The sequence below is a fragment of the Vulpes vulpes genome, chromosome 13, assembly GCF_048418805.1.
Source record: "Vulpes vulpes isolate BD-2025 chromosome 13, VulVul3, whole genome shotgun sequence".
Taxonomy (NCBI): Eukaryota; Metazoa; Chordata; class Mammalia; order Carnivora; family Canidae; genus Vulpes; species Vulpes vulpes.
Window position 1 is genome coordinate 27,044,004 of NC_132792.1, and position 19,772 is coordinate 27,063,775.

The window sequence follows — 19,772 nt, forward strand, 5'->3', positions numbered from 1 at the left end:
AAATTATTATATCCCTCTATTTTTTATTCTTCAGTTTCCTTTATTAAATTTGCCATTTCCAAACGAAATTAAAAGGTGTATATGCTTTTCTAGAAACACTAGTTAGTGAATATTTGTTTCCAACACAGTAAAAAAAACAAAAACTTGTCAAAGATGGCAAATTTCTTTTACTTCAGAAATATCTATGGAATAACAGTTCAAAGTCATCTTTAGTTGTTGAGTAGTAATTCCATAATTGAGGATCACAGGTGCCAATAATTTGGGATCTTGCATGGGGACCACCTCTTGGGAGTGTGCAATTTGAAGTTGTGTCCTCTGACCAAGGCTTGCATGGGGTGGGGATGGGGACCATCAAATGTCAGGTGGGAGTAACATAAGGGAGAAACTTGGTAAATGAAAGATTTCTATCTGAATTTCCTGTACTCCATGTGTTACAGTTAATTCTACGTGCTTTTTGTTCAGACCATTTTGCCCACTCTGATTTGCCTCTGCCCAACCCCTAATCACCAGCTTGATTTATTCACTTTTATCAGCTTCCAACTCACCATTTAATCTCCCAAGTCAAAGCCATTGTAGACTTTTCTGTTCTGAGTTGTCCGCGTGGGTCTGAAAAGTGTTTTGTCAACTGACCTCCCATCCCTGCCCAGTATTTAGGGCACATCTTACAAACACAGCCCAGTGCTTCCCAATCTACCTAACGCAGTTCTCTGGCTTTTCACTAAAGAGATGGTTTTTCCCTCAAGCATAATTTTAGACCTGCTGTTTTGACTTGGACTTTAATGGCTTTTTATTAATGAGCAGCTGTCCACAGTTGAATACAAATTAAAAGTCACGTTCATTTCTTGATCAAGCAAAACAAAGCCTTGCAGCTCACAGTGACAGTTTTGAATAGATGTGTTTGAAAGCAAAGCATTTTCTGATGATAATTTTAATGGATTGTTTTGTTACTCTTTCTATTCTAGAGAATTGTGCTTGCTTTCAAAATCATATATTTTAATATTCTGGAAAATTCTAACATTTTTTAATACCCACCATAACCATTTAATAGGGTCAGTACCTTAATAGAAATACAAGTCTGACAGTTTTTTTAAAATTTCTGTTAAAATAAAAGTGACTCTCTGTGAAGCATTTGAATATTTCCATCATAAATATTACTATAGTGTATCTTCATAGTGATTTTTATTGCTAAACAGGAAGACCCAAGGTTTAAAAACAATTTAGAGTTAACCAAGTTAATCTTTAGAACAGGCCTACATAGGAATAGAGAAAAATAATCTATGTCTTTTATTAGAAATGGATTAAAATTAAAAGATATCATGAATATCTTTGCTTCTGTGTTTCCATAGTGAGGTTCAACCATGTAATACCTCTTGGCTAACGCCCACATTGTTATTAGAGGTATAATACAATTCAGCTATATTATGAGTTAAGGAGACTTGATCTGAGCATATCTGGCAATGTAAGGTCATTTATGATTTCTAAGGGTAAATGTGTTGAGATTCACACAAGTAACAGCTTGTCACACATACAACACGATCTGTCTTGTACGTGAATGGACAACTTAAAAATGAAACACTGAAAAAAAATGAAACACTGAACCAACAATGAAAGCCTAATTCATTCAGCTATAGCTATAGCTTGAATACATTTGAGCCTTACTTTTCTAATCTGCAAAATTAGATTAATAATTCCTGCCTTAAAGGTTAATTTTGCAAAGTAACTGGCATAATGTATGTGAAAATGTGTTGGAAACAAAGCAGATCAATGACAGTTTTATCATCTTCAAGTTCAGTAGAACCTCCTTTTAGCTCACAGGAGAGAATACTGCTTCAAGGAAAACAGGAGTGAATTTTCTATCACCAGGAACCAGAAATAGACATTTTTGTTAGTTACACACACAAAAAAGAGAAGAGTTTTAAAGTTATGCTCTGAGGACATCCTCTTGGTACATCCTTTGCCCCCTTTGATTTTAAAGACAGAGGGTGAAAAAACAGCTGTTACAAGGAAAGCACCCACAACCCTACCCTCTCTGTGCTTTTTCTCACTACTTATGGGATATTTTGCTCATAACAGTGTCTGTTGCCAAGTTCTGTCCATTCTTTCAGTGTCCATCATTTTAGCACACCAGAATTTTCATAATGATGTCCTTACTAGTCTTTTGATTTTTATCTTTTCCTACCTCTAAGTCACCTTGATATTTTGCTGTATGATTAGGTTTTTTTTTTTTTTTAAAGATTTTATTTATTCATGAGAGACACACAGAGAGAGAGGGAGGTAGAGACACAGGCAGAGGGAGAAGCAGGCTCCATGCAGGGAGCCTGACGTGGGACTCGATCCCGGGTGTCCAGGATCACACCCTGGGCTGAAGGCGGCGCTAAACCGCTGAGCGACCTGGGCTGCCCTGATTAGGTATTTTTAAAGCTTCTTCACAATAAATGTGTTCAAAATAAAGAGAGATTTGCTATTGTCCATCAGTTCAAATTCACTTGTGTGGACATGTGTGTGTCTCAAATGTTGCCTTTTAATCTCTTAATTTCAAACTGCTGCTACTGGATTTCCCTGTGACTACCTCTGGCCCTTTAAAATATCAGATATGCCAGCAATTTTTGTTAAAAACATTTGTCTGTATATACTGTACATTTCATTACTCACCTCCTCATCATGAAATATATATTTCTTGCTGTGGTTTTTATCTGAAATTAAATCCTTTATAAGTGAGAATTAAATCCATGTTATAACCATACTAGATATTTTCAGTATAAAAAACATATTTATTTTTTCTCTTCCTAGGGAGAACTTATATGCATAAAGGATCATCTGCGTGAATATATAAATTACTCTAAAGAAAAGCCGAAGGAAAATACTCTTACCATGTAGCCAGACACATTCATAAATATCTTGCCCAAAAGGAATTATTTTTTCCTGCTCCTAGGCTCTGAGCCCATTACCATAGCAACCATAACTAGTGTTGTCTAACTGGATGTGAATTTTATACATTTGTTCTTTGAAATGTGAAGGCAGTATGTCAGAATAAAGTGAAATTTCTATAATATTTTGGAAGGACTACTTTATTGAGAAGTCTGGAGAGGAAAAGTTTCATCATGCAGTTTATGCATTCATTTAATGAAACAGTTTACCATCAGCATAGTGTGTGTGAAGCATGTTAGAGAAGTCAAAAGTATATACAACCCTTAACCAGAAAGAACTCTAATAAAATCAGCTTGTCATGAGTGAAAAGAATTCCTGAAAGAGGAGTTTTTTCACAGGGACTGTTCTAATTTTATAATAATCTGATCATAATAACTAGAGTAGCATATTAGGACCTGTAAGAAAGACAGGCAAGAGGCTTACAGCTGGTCAGATTGCCTACAGGCATTCAAGTACCTACTGTTACCCCTATAGCAGGTCCTTTCCTCTTCAGTCTTTATACACTGTGTCTGTAGCTACTCTCTGGAGAAGTGTTTCTTTCATTGGAGGTTGAACACTTCTCGGCAGCTGGTACCAGCCTGAGGAAGCTGAAAATGCCCACTGATGAGCATAGGAAAAAGTTGTGACCCTTCACCTGCTTCAGATAGGTATATATTTCCCAAACCAAATATATAATGGATTCATATCAAGGTTTAAGCATTTCTGTTTTGAAAGATACAGGGAATAACTTCAAAGTTGTATGTGGTATTTGACACTATTTTCTTGCCCTGGTATTATCCCAGCCCACCTCACTGGATAGCAAAGATTAATTCCCTGTTCCCTGTTCCTTTCAAATTTTGCCTACCTCAAGCATCTTGTGAAATGAGGAGATACATCATTTAGGTTTAGGTTTCTGCCAAGTGACAATGAAACCCTGTAAGAGCGGAGGCTACTAGATAGGGTACCACATTGTCGGACGCAAGCTCCTTGCAGCTGAGCACTCCAAACCCTTCCTGCGGGGGCTGGCCTTTGTCTTTCTGGTCCAAGCAAGCATCTTGCTCTCCATGCAGCAGGAAAAACAGGAAAGGATGAAGAAAAGGCAAAGGGATGCATAACAACCATCTTTTAAGTTTCTAGAATACGCCACAAGATTATTTCTGATTTTCTAACTTAGAGCACAGAAGTTGGTCATCCTTAATGGCAAGGGAAGTCTGTATTTTAGGTGGCCCTGTATCCAGCCTAAGGGTCTATTAACACGATGTTTATTACATGCTAGACCTTGTTGTGGTGTAATAAGCCTAATGGTTTATTGGGTCAGGGATTGACACGATATAGGCAACATTATGGTAGTAAAAACAGCAGGAGTGACAACCATTTACTGAGGGCCAGTAGCTGTTAGGCACTGTGTAAAGTTTCATATATATGCTATCATGGGTCCTCACATACCATAGCATACTACAAGGCAGATATTTTCCACATTTTACAGGTAAAGAATCAGAATAAGACTAAGAACTTGTCTGAAGCCACAGAGGTCATAAAGTATAAACTGAGAATTTATGTCTAAGTTAGACATAAATATGTGTTAAACACAAATATGTTTTACTGAAAACTTTCTTTAGAATGAAACACTTTCCAGTGCTTGAAGATAAGTGAGAGAAGCAGTTAAATGTTGGAGCCTGGGGTCTGGAGTTAGAATGAATCCCAGCCTTACCGCTGGAAGCTCTGTGAACTGGGGCATTTTATTAAATCTTAGGTTTCAAGTGTCCTTATCTGGAAAAGGGGACAATAGCTTCATAGGGTTATTGTAAGGAAGAAGCCCACAGAGAACACTCAGTGTATATCTGGCACTTGGGGTGAATCTTTATTTTGTTATTGTTAGTAGTAGCAGTAGTATTCTAGGTAGCACTTTGGGATAAAATAGAGAAGAGGTAAAAGTCAATGGACTATCTAGAAGTCATTGCAATGATCAGAGATGATGAAGCTTAGAAAAGAGTAGAAACAGTAGGACAAGATATAAACATTTTACTTATCATCAGAAATACAGGAAGGTATTCTTCTTACCTTCTTATCCTCTGTTACTTACATTGACCAAAGAAGGGGCATTACATTTACTTCATGAATTTTTCACAGCCTGGATAGAAAAATCCTAATACACCAGTAAATAGTCAACTTCTAACATTAAAACGTATTTTTTTAATTAAAAATGAATTTCTAAGACAGCATTGTTCAAAGAAACTTTTTTTAAAGGTGGCCAGCTATGACAGAAAGCTATTGAAAGCCATATTGTCTAGGATTCCTAACAGCAACAACTCTGACACCAATCCACATTGTGTGCCCCAAACTTCGGAGAGGTACCCCTCCTTTAAAATTTGTCCTAGCCAAAACTTCTATTTTAATATCTAGTTAAAACCATATCCCTGGGATCTACAGAATAAATCCAAGCCCCTCTGATGGCATGGCACAGAAGACTGTTGTCTCTCCTTCCAGCCAGCCTCATGCCTTTCCTCATGTCACAATAGTGCTCCAGTAACAGCAGACTGTTGTTTCCCCCATGCTCCATGCTTCATTTGTCTACCAAACACTGTATCAGGATCTACTCATGCTAGATGTTTTGTTAGATGGCAGGAAGAAATGCTGAATAAGGGAGTGCCCTGCCTTCAAGGAACTCACTATCTACTGGTGTTCCAGCCTTTGTTCTCGCCACCACACCTTACGCCAGGACTCTCTTCCTTGGCTCATCTCATGCTTTATTCCTCAACATTCATCTCAGGCATCATCTTTGGAAGCGGGGCATCATTGATCTCCATCCTCACAGGATGGCCCCTCTCCCCAGCCAAGTGCCCCTCTAGCACCCTCTGTCTATGGCCCTCACATACCATATGGCATCAATGTGATCTTTTCCCACGACTACTTCCCCAATTAGATTATGAACTATTAGAAGGTAGAGACAGCATCTTATTCCCTGTAGTCTTCTCACTAGAATGCCTGGTATCTCATAAATACTAAATAGATGTTTGTTTGAACAGAATGCCAAATATATACAAAGATATTCCGATTTGCTACCTGGTAAATGTTTATAACGTTCCTTGAGCAAGATTAACAATTATGTGGGGAGAATATACTAGGAGATGACATACAGAAAAGAAAGGTCTGGGCTTTGTTGAATTTTCTCAGCTATTTCCAATGCTTTCTCAGTGTTACTTCTGGAATGTATCAGGTACATCCTGAATACCAGCTCTTCTTGCCCTGGATGTGACTATTATGCCTTTATTGAGAGTTCTTTCTCAAAATTAAACATTTCCTTTAGAATTTTCTGAGTAAAATGCAATTTTTATAGTATGAGAGCTTCGGTTAATTTATCTACATTAATTGTGATTTTTTTCTTGCATTCCCTCATTTTATTCCCTTATTTTGCATTCCCTTAGTATCCTCTTGAAAATAAGTATTTTCTTGTGGTATAGCATGGGGTCGAGGGAAGTCACACTCCTAATAGAGGCAATTTGAGTGGGAAGGCTGGTAAGCTGAGAATGTTTGGACTTGTTCCAAAAGTTTATTCCAGCAGCAACAACAAAAACTTTTCTTAGAATAGTGGCCAGGGTTTGGCAGGCTCAGAAATCTTGGACAATCTAGATTTTATGGGATTACTATGGATCTGAAAATCAGAAAATTAATCTGAAAGAGGTCTAAAATAATCTAATTTCTGGGACAGCTGGGTGGCTCACTGGTTGAGTGTCTGCCTTTGATGCAGGTCGTGATCCCGGGATCCTGGGATCGAGTACTGCATCGGGCTCCCTGCATGGAGCCTGCTTCTCCCTCTGCTAGTGTCTCTGCCTCTTTCTCTGTGTCTCTCATGAATAAGTAAATAAAATATTTTTTAAAAAATCTAATTTCTCCAAAATCCTTGGAAATTAGAATGACTTAGATCATTGAAAATCAGAGTTTTATGAATGGATAGAGGAAGTCAGATCCCCCAGTACGTAGAAAAATTCAAAATGCTTCCAATCTGATTTAAGGATGGGTAAGTCAAAACTAGACAATCTCTTTCAATAATATAAAGAGTTCTAATATTTATAGGTACAGCAACTTGGAGGTGGTATATCTGCTTCTAAATCAAAGACGTTTTAAAGTTTTTTTTTGTAATGAAATAAGAACATACAAATATAAGGAATCAAAAGAAATTTATATTTTGAAGAAATCTGATTTTTATGATGAAAGCTAATTAGTACATTTTATATATTACAAAAATATGATCAGCTTATTTTCTTGAAAATGCTATAGACGTTTTCTTCTACAACAAAATAGCTCATAAAAAGCAGCTCTTGCATTTCTATTTTCAGCCTTCCTTCAGGACAGCAGTTTAGTTGCATCCTGAAAAGTGAAAACAATATATTTTTTTTAAGTTGTAGTAATAGCTAGTGTGGTTTAAAATATGTTTCATTCATTTTACGGTTCTAATATTTCATGGTATGGTTAACCGGGCAAAGTAGTATTTAAAAATTAGTATTTCAAAGTTTACCAGTGTATGTTAGAATCAGCAATGCAATCTTTTTGTAGAACTGGGGAGAGAGAATAGTGGTGCTTAAACTTTGTATTTTTCACATTCAAGTTGCCATTTAGTGGAATTTTGTGACTGTCTTATAAATAAAATATTAATTCAGAATGCAAAGTTATAAAATCCCAGCATTGGATTTCATTAATAGTTAGCATGGTCTGAATGCATTCACCCCCCAAATTCCTATGTTGTAAACCTAATGCCCAATGAGATGGTATTTGGAGGTGGGGCCTTTGGGAGGTGCTTAGGTCCTGAGGGTGGAGCTATCATGATGAGATTTAGTGCTCTTGTAAAAAACAGAGCACTCTCTAGGCCCTTCCACACTGTGAGGACACAGTCTGTGGCCGGAAAGTGGGTCCTCACCTGACGGTAGTGGCACCCTGATCTCAGACTTCCAGCCTTCAGCACTGTGAGAAATAAATTTCTGTTGTCAATAAGCCACTCAATCTGTGGTATTTTGTTACAGCAGCCCAAATGGATTAGGATAATGGTGTTTAAATCACCTTTTGTTTTAATTAAAGAATGATTGATTATTTAGTAGCCAAGGAGAAGATGTTGATGAACTTTTCTACCTGGGAAAAAAGCCCTAAAGAAAACACCAGGAATAATATCATTTACTAATAATTTGAAAACAGAATTTTCTGAATTTTATAACATCCCAAAGCTGTCAGGAACAAGAAGGCTGAAAGTCAGAGAAGACAATTAGAAAACAATGCATTTAACAAGGAAATACAAAAAGCACAAAGATATACTGAACAGTATTTATACTTTATATTGTAATACTTCTGAAAAGAAACAAACTTAAGCAATATCTGTCATGCTATTTTTAAATGGACAACTGGTCTTACTTTTATTAGAATTCTGAAGATAAGAAAACTTGCATAAAAATACAATCACTTGTGTCCTGGTCCTTTACCTACAGTCCCTGAGCTCCAAACCTACCCTTCCATATTCAGCTATAAGAGGCCAGGACTGAAGTCTGCAAACCACACTTCTCCCTTGACAGTTGGATCCTAATTAACTTCTGCCATTAAGAGGAAAGAAAGGATTATTTCTGTCAGATCATTGTCCTTAAAACCCCAATCTCCACTTGTTCGGCTACTCCTAGAAGTGTGTCCCTTCATCCTGACCCTGCCTATATTTAAATTTAAAATCTAGTCTTGGCTTTTATTCCTCAAAATTCTTCAGTATCCTTTTAAATTATTATCCTACCTCAAATTATTCCATCCTTCTTTTAATTTAGATTTTTACTCAAATAAAATAATCTACCTAGGTATCTTTTAATTTAGAATATTTATCATCTTTTGAGATTTGGAGATCTGTATCATTTCTGTATAAATCAATACTAATTATTTTATTTTATTTTTAATCCGGGTGAAGTCCATAGAATGTGAAATTTTAATCATTTTTAAAGTGGACAGCTCAGTAGCAATATGTTCACACTGCTGTGCAACTGATCTCCAGAACTGTTTTCAACTTCTTAAATCTTATCCGTATTTATGTACTGCTTTCATTTCATTAATCTATCAGAAACTCTCCATCATTCCTCCCATTAGATCAAGTGCAAACTGATTAGTATCTGCTAATCAAAGCTTTTTACAATTTTCCTATAATATCCCTAACTCAACATTTCCCCCTAAGTAGCAGGGAGGCCTTATACTTCTTTTAAAAAATAAAGTCAATTAAAGCACATTTTCAGCACCTATAATAAATATGGCTTGTAGTACTTATCTTCTGAGTGCTCACAATTTATAAGGGAGATAGATTTGAATATGTCTAAGTTTAATAAATGTACACCACTGGAAAGGTTATAATAATGGTATAAACAAAGTGGAATGGGAGAACAAGGAAAAGGAGAATTAAATATATTAGAGTGGGAAGGAAGAAAGGAACCCTGATAGAGGAGGTAGATTTTGAGCAAGACTGGGCAGCATGCCATGAGAAGCAGATCTGGTGAGCAGAGGAAAGCCCAGATGGAGGGAATATGTGGTATAGCAAGAATCTTTTCTATGAATGACTTGGCATAGGAGGCAGTCTTCAAGTCTGGTTCCAGGGACTTTGGGGTTGACTGTAATTTGCAGTCAACCCCAAAGTAAGGAATCTTTGAGGATTTGACAGGACATATTACTATGTGACCCTGTGCTTTAGGAAGATAAATATGACTGCAATGTGGAAGACAGGCTGAAAGTGAGGAGTTCAGAAGCAGGGAATTTAGGAGGCTACTGTAGTGTGCCAAGTAAGTAAAAAAGGAAAGAGTTTTAAGTGGAGCAGCAAGACTTTAAAGGAAGAACGGAGACATGACATTATGGATAGAGATGGATGCCCCAGGGCCCCTCCAAGGGACATGGAGCTTGAAGGCAAGAGACAAGTCTAAGAAGGATCAGCCTGAGCGATGAGAAAGATGATGTTGGCTGATGGGGTGCCAAGAAGACAAGCCCCTTTGGAAGGTGACGATGAGGAATTCCATGCTGAACATGGATAGTTGAAGATGTCTTTTTTCACTCCCACATTTTTGCTTTGCTCCTATCATGTCCCTGTTTTGAAGTACCTTTCCCTCCAATTCCACATTTTATTCATTTTTTAAATAATCCTGTGTGTAAAGTGCTCCTGGGGGAAGGGGCAAGACGGCGAAGAGTAGGGTCCCCAAATCACCTGTCCCCACCAAATTACCTAGATAACCTTCAAATCATCCTGAAAATCTACGAATTCGGCCTGAGATTTAAAGAGAGACCAGCTGGAACGCTACAGTGAGAAGAGTTCGCGCTTCTATCAAGGTAGGAAGACGGGGAAAAAGAAATAAAGAAACAAAAGGCCTCCAAGGGGGAGGGGTCCCGCGAGGACCGGGCTGAGGCCGGGGCGAGTGTCCCCAAGACAGGAGAGCCCCGTCCCGGAGCAGCAGGAGCTGCACCAACCTTCCCGGGCGGAAAGGGGCCCGCAGGGAGTTGGAGCAGGACCCAGGAGGGCGGGGATGCCCCTGGGCTCCCGGGGACACTAACAGGCGCCTGCGCCCCGGGAGAGCGCGCCGAGCTCCCTAAGGGCTGCAGCGCGCACGGCGGGACCCGGAGCAGCTCGGAGGGGCTCGGGCGGCGGCTCCGCGGAGGGGGCTGCGGGGCGGGAGCGCGAATCCAACAGCGCAGGCCCCGGAGCACAGGGCGCCGGGACACAGCCCAGGATCCGGCCTCCCCCAGGGACAGGCAGAGGCCGGGAGGGCCCAGGACAGCGAGGACGCTCCTGCCCGGAGCTGAGATCAGCGGCCCCGCCGCGGAGCCCCCAGGCCCTGCAGACGAAGAGCCCAGGAGTTACTGCGGGAGCTGACTCCAGGGCTGCAGAGCTGGCCCGGCCACTGGGGCTGTTCCTCCTGGGGCCTCACGGGGTAAACAACCCCCACTGAGCCCTGCACCAGGCAGGGAGCAGAGCAGCTCCCCCAAGTGCTAACACCTGAGAATCAGCACAGCAGGCTCCTCCCCCAGAAGACCAACTGGACGGACCAGTTCCAGGGGAAGTCAAGGGACTTACAGTATACAGAATCAGAAGATACTCCCCCGTGTTTTCGTGTTTTTTTTTTTTTTTCTGATTGCTTCCCCCACCTTTTTTTCCCCTTTCATTCTTTTTCTTTCTCTTTTTCTTCTCTTTTTTCCTTTTTTCTTCTTCTCTTTTCTTTCCTTCTTTCTCTCTCTTTTTCTCCTTTTCCCAATACAACTTGCTTTTGGCCACTCTGCACTGAACAAAATGACTAGAAGGAAAACCTCACTTCAAAAGAAAGAATCAGAAACAGTCCTCTCTCCCACAGAGTTACAAAATCTGAATTACAATTCAATGTCAGAAAGCCAATTCAGAAGCACTATTATACAGCTACTGGTGGCTCTAGAAAAAAGCATAAAAGACTCAAGAGACTTCATGACTGCAGAATTTAGATCCAATCAGGCAGAAATTAAAAATCAATTGAATGAGATGCAATCCAAACGAGAAGTCCTAACGACGAGGGTTAATGAGGTGGAAGAACAAGTGAGTGACATAGAAGACAAGTTGATGGCAAAGAGGGAACCTGAGGAAAAGAGAGACAGACAATTAAGAGACCATGAAGACAGATTAAGGGAAATAAACGACAGCCTAAGGAAGAAAAACCTACATTTAATTGGGGTTCCTGAGGGCACCGAAAGGGACAGAGGGCCAGAATATGTATTTGAACAAATCATAGCTGAAAACTTTCCTAATCTGGGAAGGGAAACAGGCATTCAGATCCAGGAAATAGAGAGATCCCCCCCCTAAAATCAATAAAAACAATTCAACACCTCGACATTTAATAGTGAAGCTTGCAAATTCCAAAGATAAAAAGAAGATCCTCAAAGCAGCAAGAGACAAGAAATCCCTGATTTTTATGGGGAGGAATATTAGGGTAACAGCAGACCTCTCCACAGAGACCTGGCAGGCCAGAAAGGGCTGACAGGATATATTCAGGGTCCTAAATGAGAAGAACATGCAACCAAGAATACTTTATCCAGCAAGGCTCTCATTCAAAATGGAAGGAGAGATAAAGAGTTTCCAAGACAGGTAGGAACTGAAAGAATATGTGACCTCCAAACCAGCTCTGCAAGAAATTTTAAGGGGGACTCTTAAAATTCCCCTTTAAGAAGAAGTTCAGTGGAACAATCCACAAAAACAAGGACTGAATAGATATCATGATGACACTAAACTCATATCTGTCAATAGTAACTCTGAACGTGAATGGGCTTAATGACCCCATCAAAAGGCACAGGGTTTCAGACTGGATAAAAAAGCAGGACCCATCTATTTGCTGTCTACAAGAGACTCATTTTAGACAGAAGGACACCTACAACCTGAAAATAAAAGGTTGGAGAACCATTTACCATTCGAATGGTCCTCAAAAGAAAGCAAGGATAGCCATCCTTATATCAGATAAACTAAAATTTACCCCGAAGACTGTAGTGAGGGATGAAGAGGGACACTATCTCATACTCAAAGGATCTATCCAACAAGAGGACTTAACAATCCTCAATATATATGCCCCGAATGTGGGAGCTGCCAAATATTTAAACCAATTAATAACCAAACTGAAGAAATACTTAGATAATAATACACTTATACTTGGTGACTTCAATCTAGCTCTTTCTCACCTCGATAGGTCTTCTGAGCACAACATCTCCAAAGAAACGAGAGCTTTAAGTGATACACTGGACCAGATGGATGTCACAGATATCTACAGAACTTTACATCCAAACTCAACTGAATACACATTCTTCTCAAGTGCACATGGAACTTTCTCCAGAATAGACCACATACTGGGTCACAAATCGGGTCTGAACCGATACCAAAAGATTGGGATCGTCCCCTGCATATTCTCAGACCATAATGCCTTGAAATTAGAACTAAATCACAACAAGAAGTTTGGAAGGACCTCAAACACATGGAGGTTAAGGACCATCCTGCTAAAAGATGAAAGGGTCAACCAGGAAATTAAGGTAGAATTAAAAAGATTCATGGAAACTAATGAGAATGAAGATACAACCGTTCAAAATCTTTGGGATGCAGCAAAAGCAGTCCTAAGGGGGAAATATATCGCAATACAAGCATCCATTCAAAAACTGGAAAGAACTGAAATACAAAAGCTCACCTTACACATAAAGGAGCTAGAGAAAAAACAGCAAATGGACCCCACGCCCAGCAGAAGAAGAGAGTTAATTAAAATTCGAGCAGAACTCAACGAAATCGAGACCAGAAGAACTGTGGAACAGATCCAACAGAACCAGGAGTTGGTTCTTTGAAAGAATTAATAAGATAGATAAACCATTAGTCAACCTTATTAAAAAGAAGAGAGAGAAGACTCAAATTAATAAAATCATGAATGAGAAAGGAGAAATCACTACCAACACCAAGGAAATACAAATGATTTTAAAAACATATTATGAACAGCTATACGCCAATAAATTAGGCAATCTAGAAGAAATCGACGCATTCCTGGAAAGCCACAAACTACCAAAACTGGAGCAGGAAGAAATAGAAAACCTTAACAGGCCAATAACCAGGGAGGAAACTGAAGCAGTCATCAAAAACCTCCCAAGACACAAGAGTCCAGGGCCAGATGGCTTCCCAGGGGAATTCTATCAAACGTTTAAAGAAGAAATCATACCTATTCTACTAAAGCTGTTTGGAAAGATAGAAAGAGATGGAGTACTTCCAAATTTGTTCTATGAGGCCAGCATCACCTTAATTCCAAAACCAGACAAAGACCCCACCAAATTACAGACCAATATCCCTGATGAACATGGATGCAAAAATTCTCAACAAGATACTAGCCAATAGGATCCAACAGTACATTAAGAAAATTATTCACCACGACCAAGTAGGATTTATCCATGGGACACAAGGCTGGTTCAACGCTCATAAAACAATCAATGTGATTCATCATATCAGCAAGAGAAAAACCAAGAACCATATGATCCTCTCATTAGATGCAGAGAAAGCATTTGACAAAATACAGCATCCATTCCTGATCAAAATTCTTCAGAGTGTAGGGATAGAGGGAACATTCCTCGACATCTTAAAAGCCATCTACGAAAAGCCCACAGCAAATATTATCCTCAATAGGGAAGCACTGGGAGCCTTTCCCCTAAGGTCAGGAACAAGACAGGGATGTCCACTCTCACCCCTGCTATTCAACATAGTACTGGAAGTCCTCGCCTCAGCAATCAGACAACAAAAAGACATTAAAGGCATTCAAATTGGCAAAGAAGAAGTCAAACTCTCCCTCTTCGCCGATGACATGATACTCTACATAGAAAACCCAAAAGCCTCCACCCCAAGATTGCTAGAACTCATACAGCAATTTGGTAGCGTGGCAGGATACAAAATCAATGCCCAGAAATCAATGGCATTTCTATACACTAACAATGAGACTGAAGAAAGAGAAATTAAGGAGTCCGTCCCATTTACAATTGCACCCAAAAGCATAAGATACCTAGGAATAAACCTAACCAAAGAGGTAAAGGATCTATAGCCTAAAAACTATAGAACACTTCTGAAAGAAATTGAGGAAGACACAAAGAGATGGAAAAATATTCCACGCTCATGGATTGGCAGAATTAATATTGTGAAAATGTCAATGTTACCCAGGGCAATTTACACGTTTAATGCAATCCCAATCAAAATACCATGGACTTTCTTCAGAGAGTTAGAACAAATTATTTTAAGATTTGTGTGGAATCAGAAAAGACCCCGAATAGCCAGGGGAATTTTAAAAAAGAAAACCATAGCGGGGGGCATCACAATGCCAGATTTCAGGTTGTACTACAAAGCTGTGGTCATCAAGACAGTGTGGTACTGGCACAAAAACAGACACATAGATCAATGGAACAGAATAGAGAATCCAGAAGTGGACCCTCAACTTTATGGTCAACTAATATTTGATAAAGGAGGAAAGACTATCCACTGGAAGAAAGACAGTCTCTTCAATAAATGGTGCTGGGAAAATTGGACATCCACATGCAGAAGAATGAAACTGGACCACTCTCTTTCACCATACACAAAGATAAACTCAAAATGGATGAAAGATCTAAATGTGAGACAAGAGTCCATCAAAATCCTAGAGGAGAACACAGGCAACACCCTTTTTGAACTTGGCCACAGTAACTTCTTGCAAGATACATCCACAAAGGCAAAAGAAACAAAAGCAAAAATGAACTATTGGGACTTCATCAAGATAAGAAGCTTTTGCACAGCAAAGGATACAGTCAACAAAATAAAAGACAACCTACAGAATGGGAGAAGATATTTGCAAATGATGTATCAGATAAAGGGCTAGTTTCCAAGATCTATAAAGAACTTCTTAAACTCAACACCAAAGAAACAAACAATCCAATCATGAAATGGGCAAAAGACATGAACAGAAATCTCACAGAGGAAGACATAGACATGGCCAACATGCACATGAGAAAATGCTCTGCATCACTTGTCATCAGGGAAATACAAATCAAAACCACAATGAGATACCACCTCACACCAGTGAGAATGGGAAAAATTAACAAGGCAGGAAACAACAAATGTTGGAGAGGACGCGGAGAAAAGGGAACCCTCTTACACTGTTGGTGGGAATGTGAACTGGTGAAGCCACTCTGGAAAACTGTGGAGGTTCTTCAAAGAGTTAACAGTAGACCTTCCCTACGACCCAGCAATTGCACTGCTGGGGATTTACCCCAAAGATTCAGATGCAATGAAACGCCGGGATACCTGCACCCCAATGTTTCTAGCAGCAATGTCCACAATAGCCAAACTGTGGAAGGAGCCTCGGTGTCCATAGAAAGTTGAGTGGATCAAGAAGATGTGGTCTATGTATACAATGGAATATTACTCAGCCATTAGAAACGACAAATACCCAACATTTGCTTCAACATGGATGGAACTGGAGGGTATTATGCTGAGTGAAGTAAGTCAATCGGAGAAGGACAAAGATTATATGTTCTCATTCATTTGGGGAATGTAAATAATAGTGAAAGGGAATATAAGGGAAGGGAGAAGAAATGTGTGGGAAATATCAGAAAGGGAGACAGAACATAAAGACTCATAACTCTGGGAAACGAACTAGGGGCGGTGGAAGGGGAGGAGGGTGGAGGGTGGGGGTGAATGGGTGACGGGCACTGAGGGGGGCACTTGATGGGATGAGCACTGGGTGTTATTCTGTATGTTGGTAAATTGAACACCAATAAAAAATTAATTTATTTAAAAAAATAAATAAATAAAGTGCTCCTGAAGGGGTGACACCAACCATTATCCCAATCATGGTAGCCCACAAGGATCACTTTTTCCTCTGAGCCTCCCTAATAGTCACTGTCTTTGTCTGGTACTAGCACTTTGCTTTCCCTCTGTGGAACCACATCTCCACATTCCTAGCACTTCAGTCCGTGTGAGCCAGGCCAGGTTAGCTAGAACACAGTATCTGGTGGCCCTAGTGATTGGCCCAAGATGAGACATGTGACTCAAGCTAGGTCAATGATACTGCTTTGGAATTTTGCTGAAACAGTTGAGCCGAACTTCTGCCTGCTTGTAACTGAAAAAGAGTCTAACATTAGCTTCCCATTGCCCACATTCTCATGTGCCACTGTGTAATGTGAGCCACATTTCCTGTGAAGTCATCTTATCTCTACCATTGAAGCTATTACTTTCTCAAGGACCACGGCCATGTCTCTGGGTTCCCAGAAGGTGCCATTTATGCGTAGTGGTTATGCCTTCAGTCTCTAGGCAGTAAACATTTACTGGAAGCTCAGTATGCACAGACATACATTACATAACGGTGAACTATGCTTACCTGAATTTATGTTCAAATTCAGAACTGTGGCCATGAATATTTCTGAGAGCAGCACTCTTCCCATCAGACAGATAATCGCTATAATCATTATCTGGGCAGCTGTGCCCACAGTTGGTGCTTTGCTGTTGCTGTTGCTGTCACTGCTGCCTCCACCACCACTGGCGCCACTGCCACTAGAGATAGACTGTGCTGGTAGGCTTAGGGTCGCAGATTCCACCCGGACAATATCATCCAGTATAAATTCAATCTTATAATTTTTTCCTAGGAAGAAAAACCATCAGGGAATATGACTTGCCTTTATGACTTGTTTTTACACAGTTCCAATTGGGTTTTCATTAACTTAAAAATACCATATAATTCCTAATGAAGTATTTTTATAAATTGAGCCAAACAGATTGGTTTAAGTAAAAACAAGTATAAAGGTCTCAGAATTCCATTTGCCCATCAACTACGGGCAAGTGGAGTCTGGGTAGATTTTCTTTCTGTAGTATCAGTATTTGCTTCTTAGGGATGCCTTCTTAGTGCCCAGGACTAGAGAAAGGTCGCTTGAAATGAGGGGCAGTAAGGAAAGGAAATGAAGATGCTGAACCTCTGTTCCATCCCTGGATACTTGACCTAGAAGCAGAGAAGTCTCAGCCTTAGCTGGGGGAGATGGGGATAGAACTTCAAATTTCAAACATACAGAAGAGTTAAAAGAATTGTACAACAATCACTCATATACTCTCCACTTTGATTCAGCAATTTTATTACTTTCCATACTTCCTTTTAGTCAGATGCTATTTTTGTGTTGCATGATTGTGACCCTTTCTTTCTTCTTTCCCCAGGTAGACAAGTTGAGGAAACTTGTTCTATATTTTTAGAGTATGAAACATAAAAAGCTCATCCAAATACTTTTTAATCCATATGTTAAGTCTTCCCACAGTTTTGAACATGAGATAAACAATATATTTTTCCTTGACATAATTTCTTCTAGGATTAGTGCTGTCATTAATAGTGGTTACCACACAGAGTTTGCAATGCTTGTCACAACCTAAAGTTTTCATTCCTCTCTCTTTCTGTAACCTTTAAAAAAATCATTTTTCTTTCTTTCCCTCCCTTTCTTCCTTTCTTTCTTTCTCAGAGAATAGAATTAGATCTTGAACTGCATTGTGCTTTCACAAACAATAGCAATACATTCTATAACTTTCAAGATGGAAGGTCATTGTTCTATAGAATTTTCTGCCACCATTATAATCCATGACAATGGCACATTTAAGTGTCCTTTTTTCCTTTTTTTTTTTTTTTCAGCAGGTTTATTTTTTTCTTAATGATTTTTCTGTGTAAAGAATTTAGGTTGGTTTTGTTGTTGTTGTTTTCTCCTGCAGTACTATGAAAAAGCCCAAGAGGGCCTTGTGGTTATGCCATCCCATGCAGGAGAATGGAAGAACCCAGATAAAATCCAGAATCAAAATCTTGGTGATATGACTTCAATCAAGCTATACCAGCTGAAAATCCAGATATCACTGAGCAGAGAGGAGCCATCCCTGCCCAAATTCCTGGCCCACACTACTGTGAGCAAGTGAAATGGCTGTTGTTTGTGTCATTAGATTTGGGGGCGGTTTGTTATGCAGCAATAGAACAGAAACAAGAACTGTAGATCATCTAGGTTGCTAGGTAAATATGTCCCAAAATGTGATTATCCGGTAGTAATACTATTTTTATCCAGGTTGCTCAAAGATGCAGCCTCAGCTGTTCACCACTTTCTTTTTCTTCTACTCTTTTCTTACCTCATTCTCACATCCCCATTTTCTGTGTTAGAAACCACAACCCATACCTCCTCTAACTGGGTGGCCCTTGATTTGCCTTTTATAGAGTTATAAATAGAAGAGGGTGTGAGACCACACCATCAGGCTCCAGTCTAATCGGCAAGGGGATTTCCTACATGCAGTAAATGTGGTGGTTACCTACTAGAAGGAGTTATAAAAAAATGATGTTTTTAAAATTTTTTCTCAGGTGCTTTATTGTTATTACAATTTTATAGTGGTTAATCTACAAACTGGCTAACTGATCTAAAGCTAATGAAGAAAGATGACTATATTTGGTCTTCTGTACTATACATAACCAGGGAACTGAGACCCTACACTTGATGAAAGTAAGAAAGTAAGACAGGAGGCAAGCGAGCAAGAGATTAGAAGCAATGGTGGTTCTCCATAAGCAGGTCAGATAGATACTCCAAGGGAAGCTTTCACTATGAAGGAAAATTTACTCCATAAAAGAATGATATTTTATTATCACAATAAAACACAAAAGCCTACACTATTTCTTTAGCACTCCAGTGATCCTGGTTATTTTGCTATTTGGAAGTGGTAGTTTGCAGAACATGTCTCTAGGTTGAGGTTTTGCCGCTGGGCAACTTTTGGGTCCATTTTCATGGGGAAGTGGCAACTTTCTCCTCACCTGGGGTTCCTGTTAAGTACCTCATTTCCCAGAAAATAGTCCCCGTTCTACTATCATTTAGGCTGACTCTTAAAGAATTGGGCTCTGCCCTTAACCAGCCAGTGTATAGGACACTCTAGGTATTATCTAGGAGCACAGTGTTAGACTCATTGACATTTGAGTCCCATCAGACACTAGGTTGAGATACTGCTGCCTAGCAGGCAGACCAAACGTCTCTGGTTTAAGGCATCCTCAAAGTAAGAAGAAACAAGAAATAAGGAAAAAACATTTGGAGGAATGATTCTAGTTTTTGATATTTAGTTAATATGAAAAAAGCAGACTATTGTTAAAATTCCCTTTACTTATTTTACTCTTTATTTTTACTTTTATTCTGACCTTTAGTATGTATATATGTGTGAGATAACAGTGGTAAGAAGTGGGGTGTACCAATATAACTTTTCAGAAGTTAGATCCTATAAAGGTCTTAAGTGGGCCCAGATTAATGGTAAACAGATTAATGGAAGCCTGTCTCAGGTATAAGCGGTTTATCCACTTTTCTCTTTTAGATACTTTGCAATC

General features: G+C 39.4%; 1 protein-coding gene across 1 annotated transcript in view; it reads right to left on the reverse strand.

Moving 5' to 3' along the window:
* Window positions 1-7,068: 7,068 nt before the first annotated feature.
* The window catches only part of PKHD1L1 (PKHD1 like 1), a 151,598-nt gene continuing 138,894 nt past the window's right edge, over window positions 7,069-19,772 (reverse strand). Inside the window, exons 77-78 of the mRNA XM_025993358.2 lie at window positions 16,779-17,039; window positions 7,069-7,275 (exon numbers count right to left, since the gene is read on the reverse strand). Coding sequence (XP_025849143.2) covers window positions 7,265-7,275; window positions 16,779-17,039 — 272 coding nt within the window. The 3' untranslated portion in view covers window positions 7,069-7,264. The remainder of the gene's footprint in view (window positions 7,276-16,778; window positions 17,040-19,772) is intronic.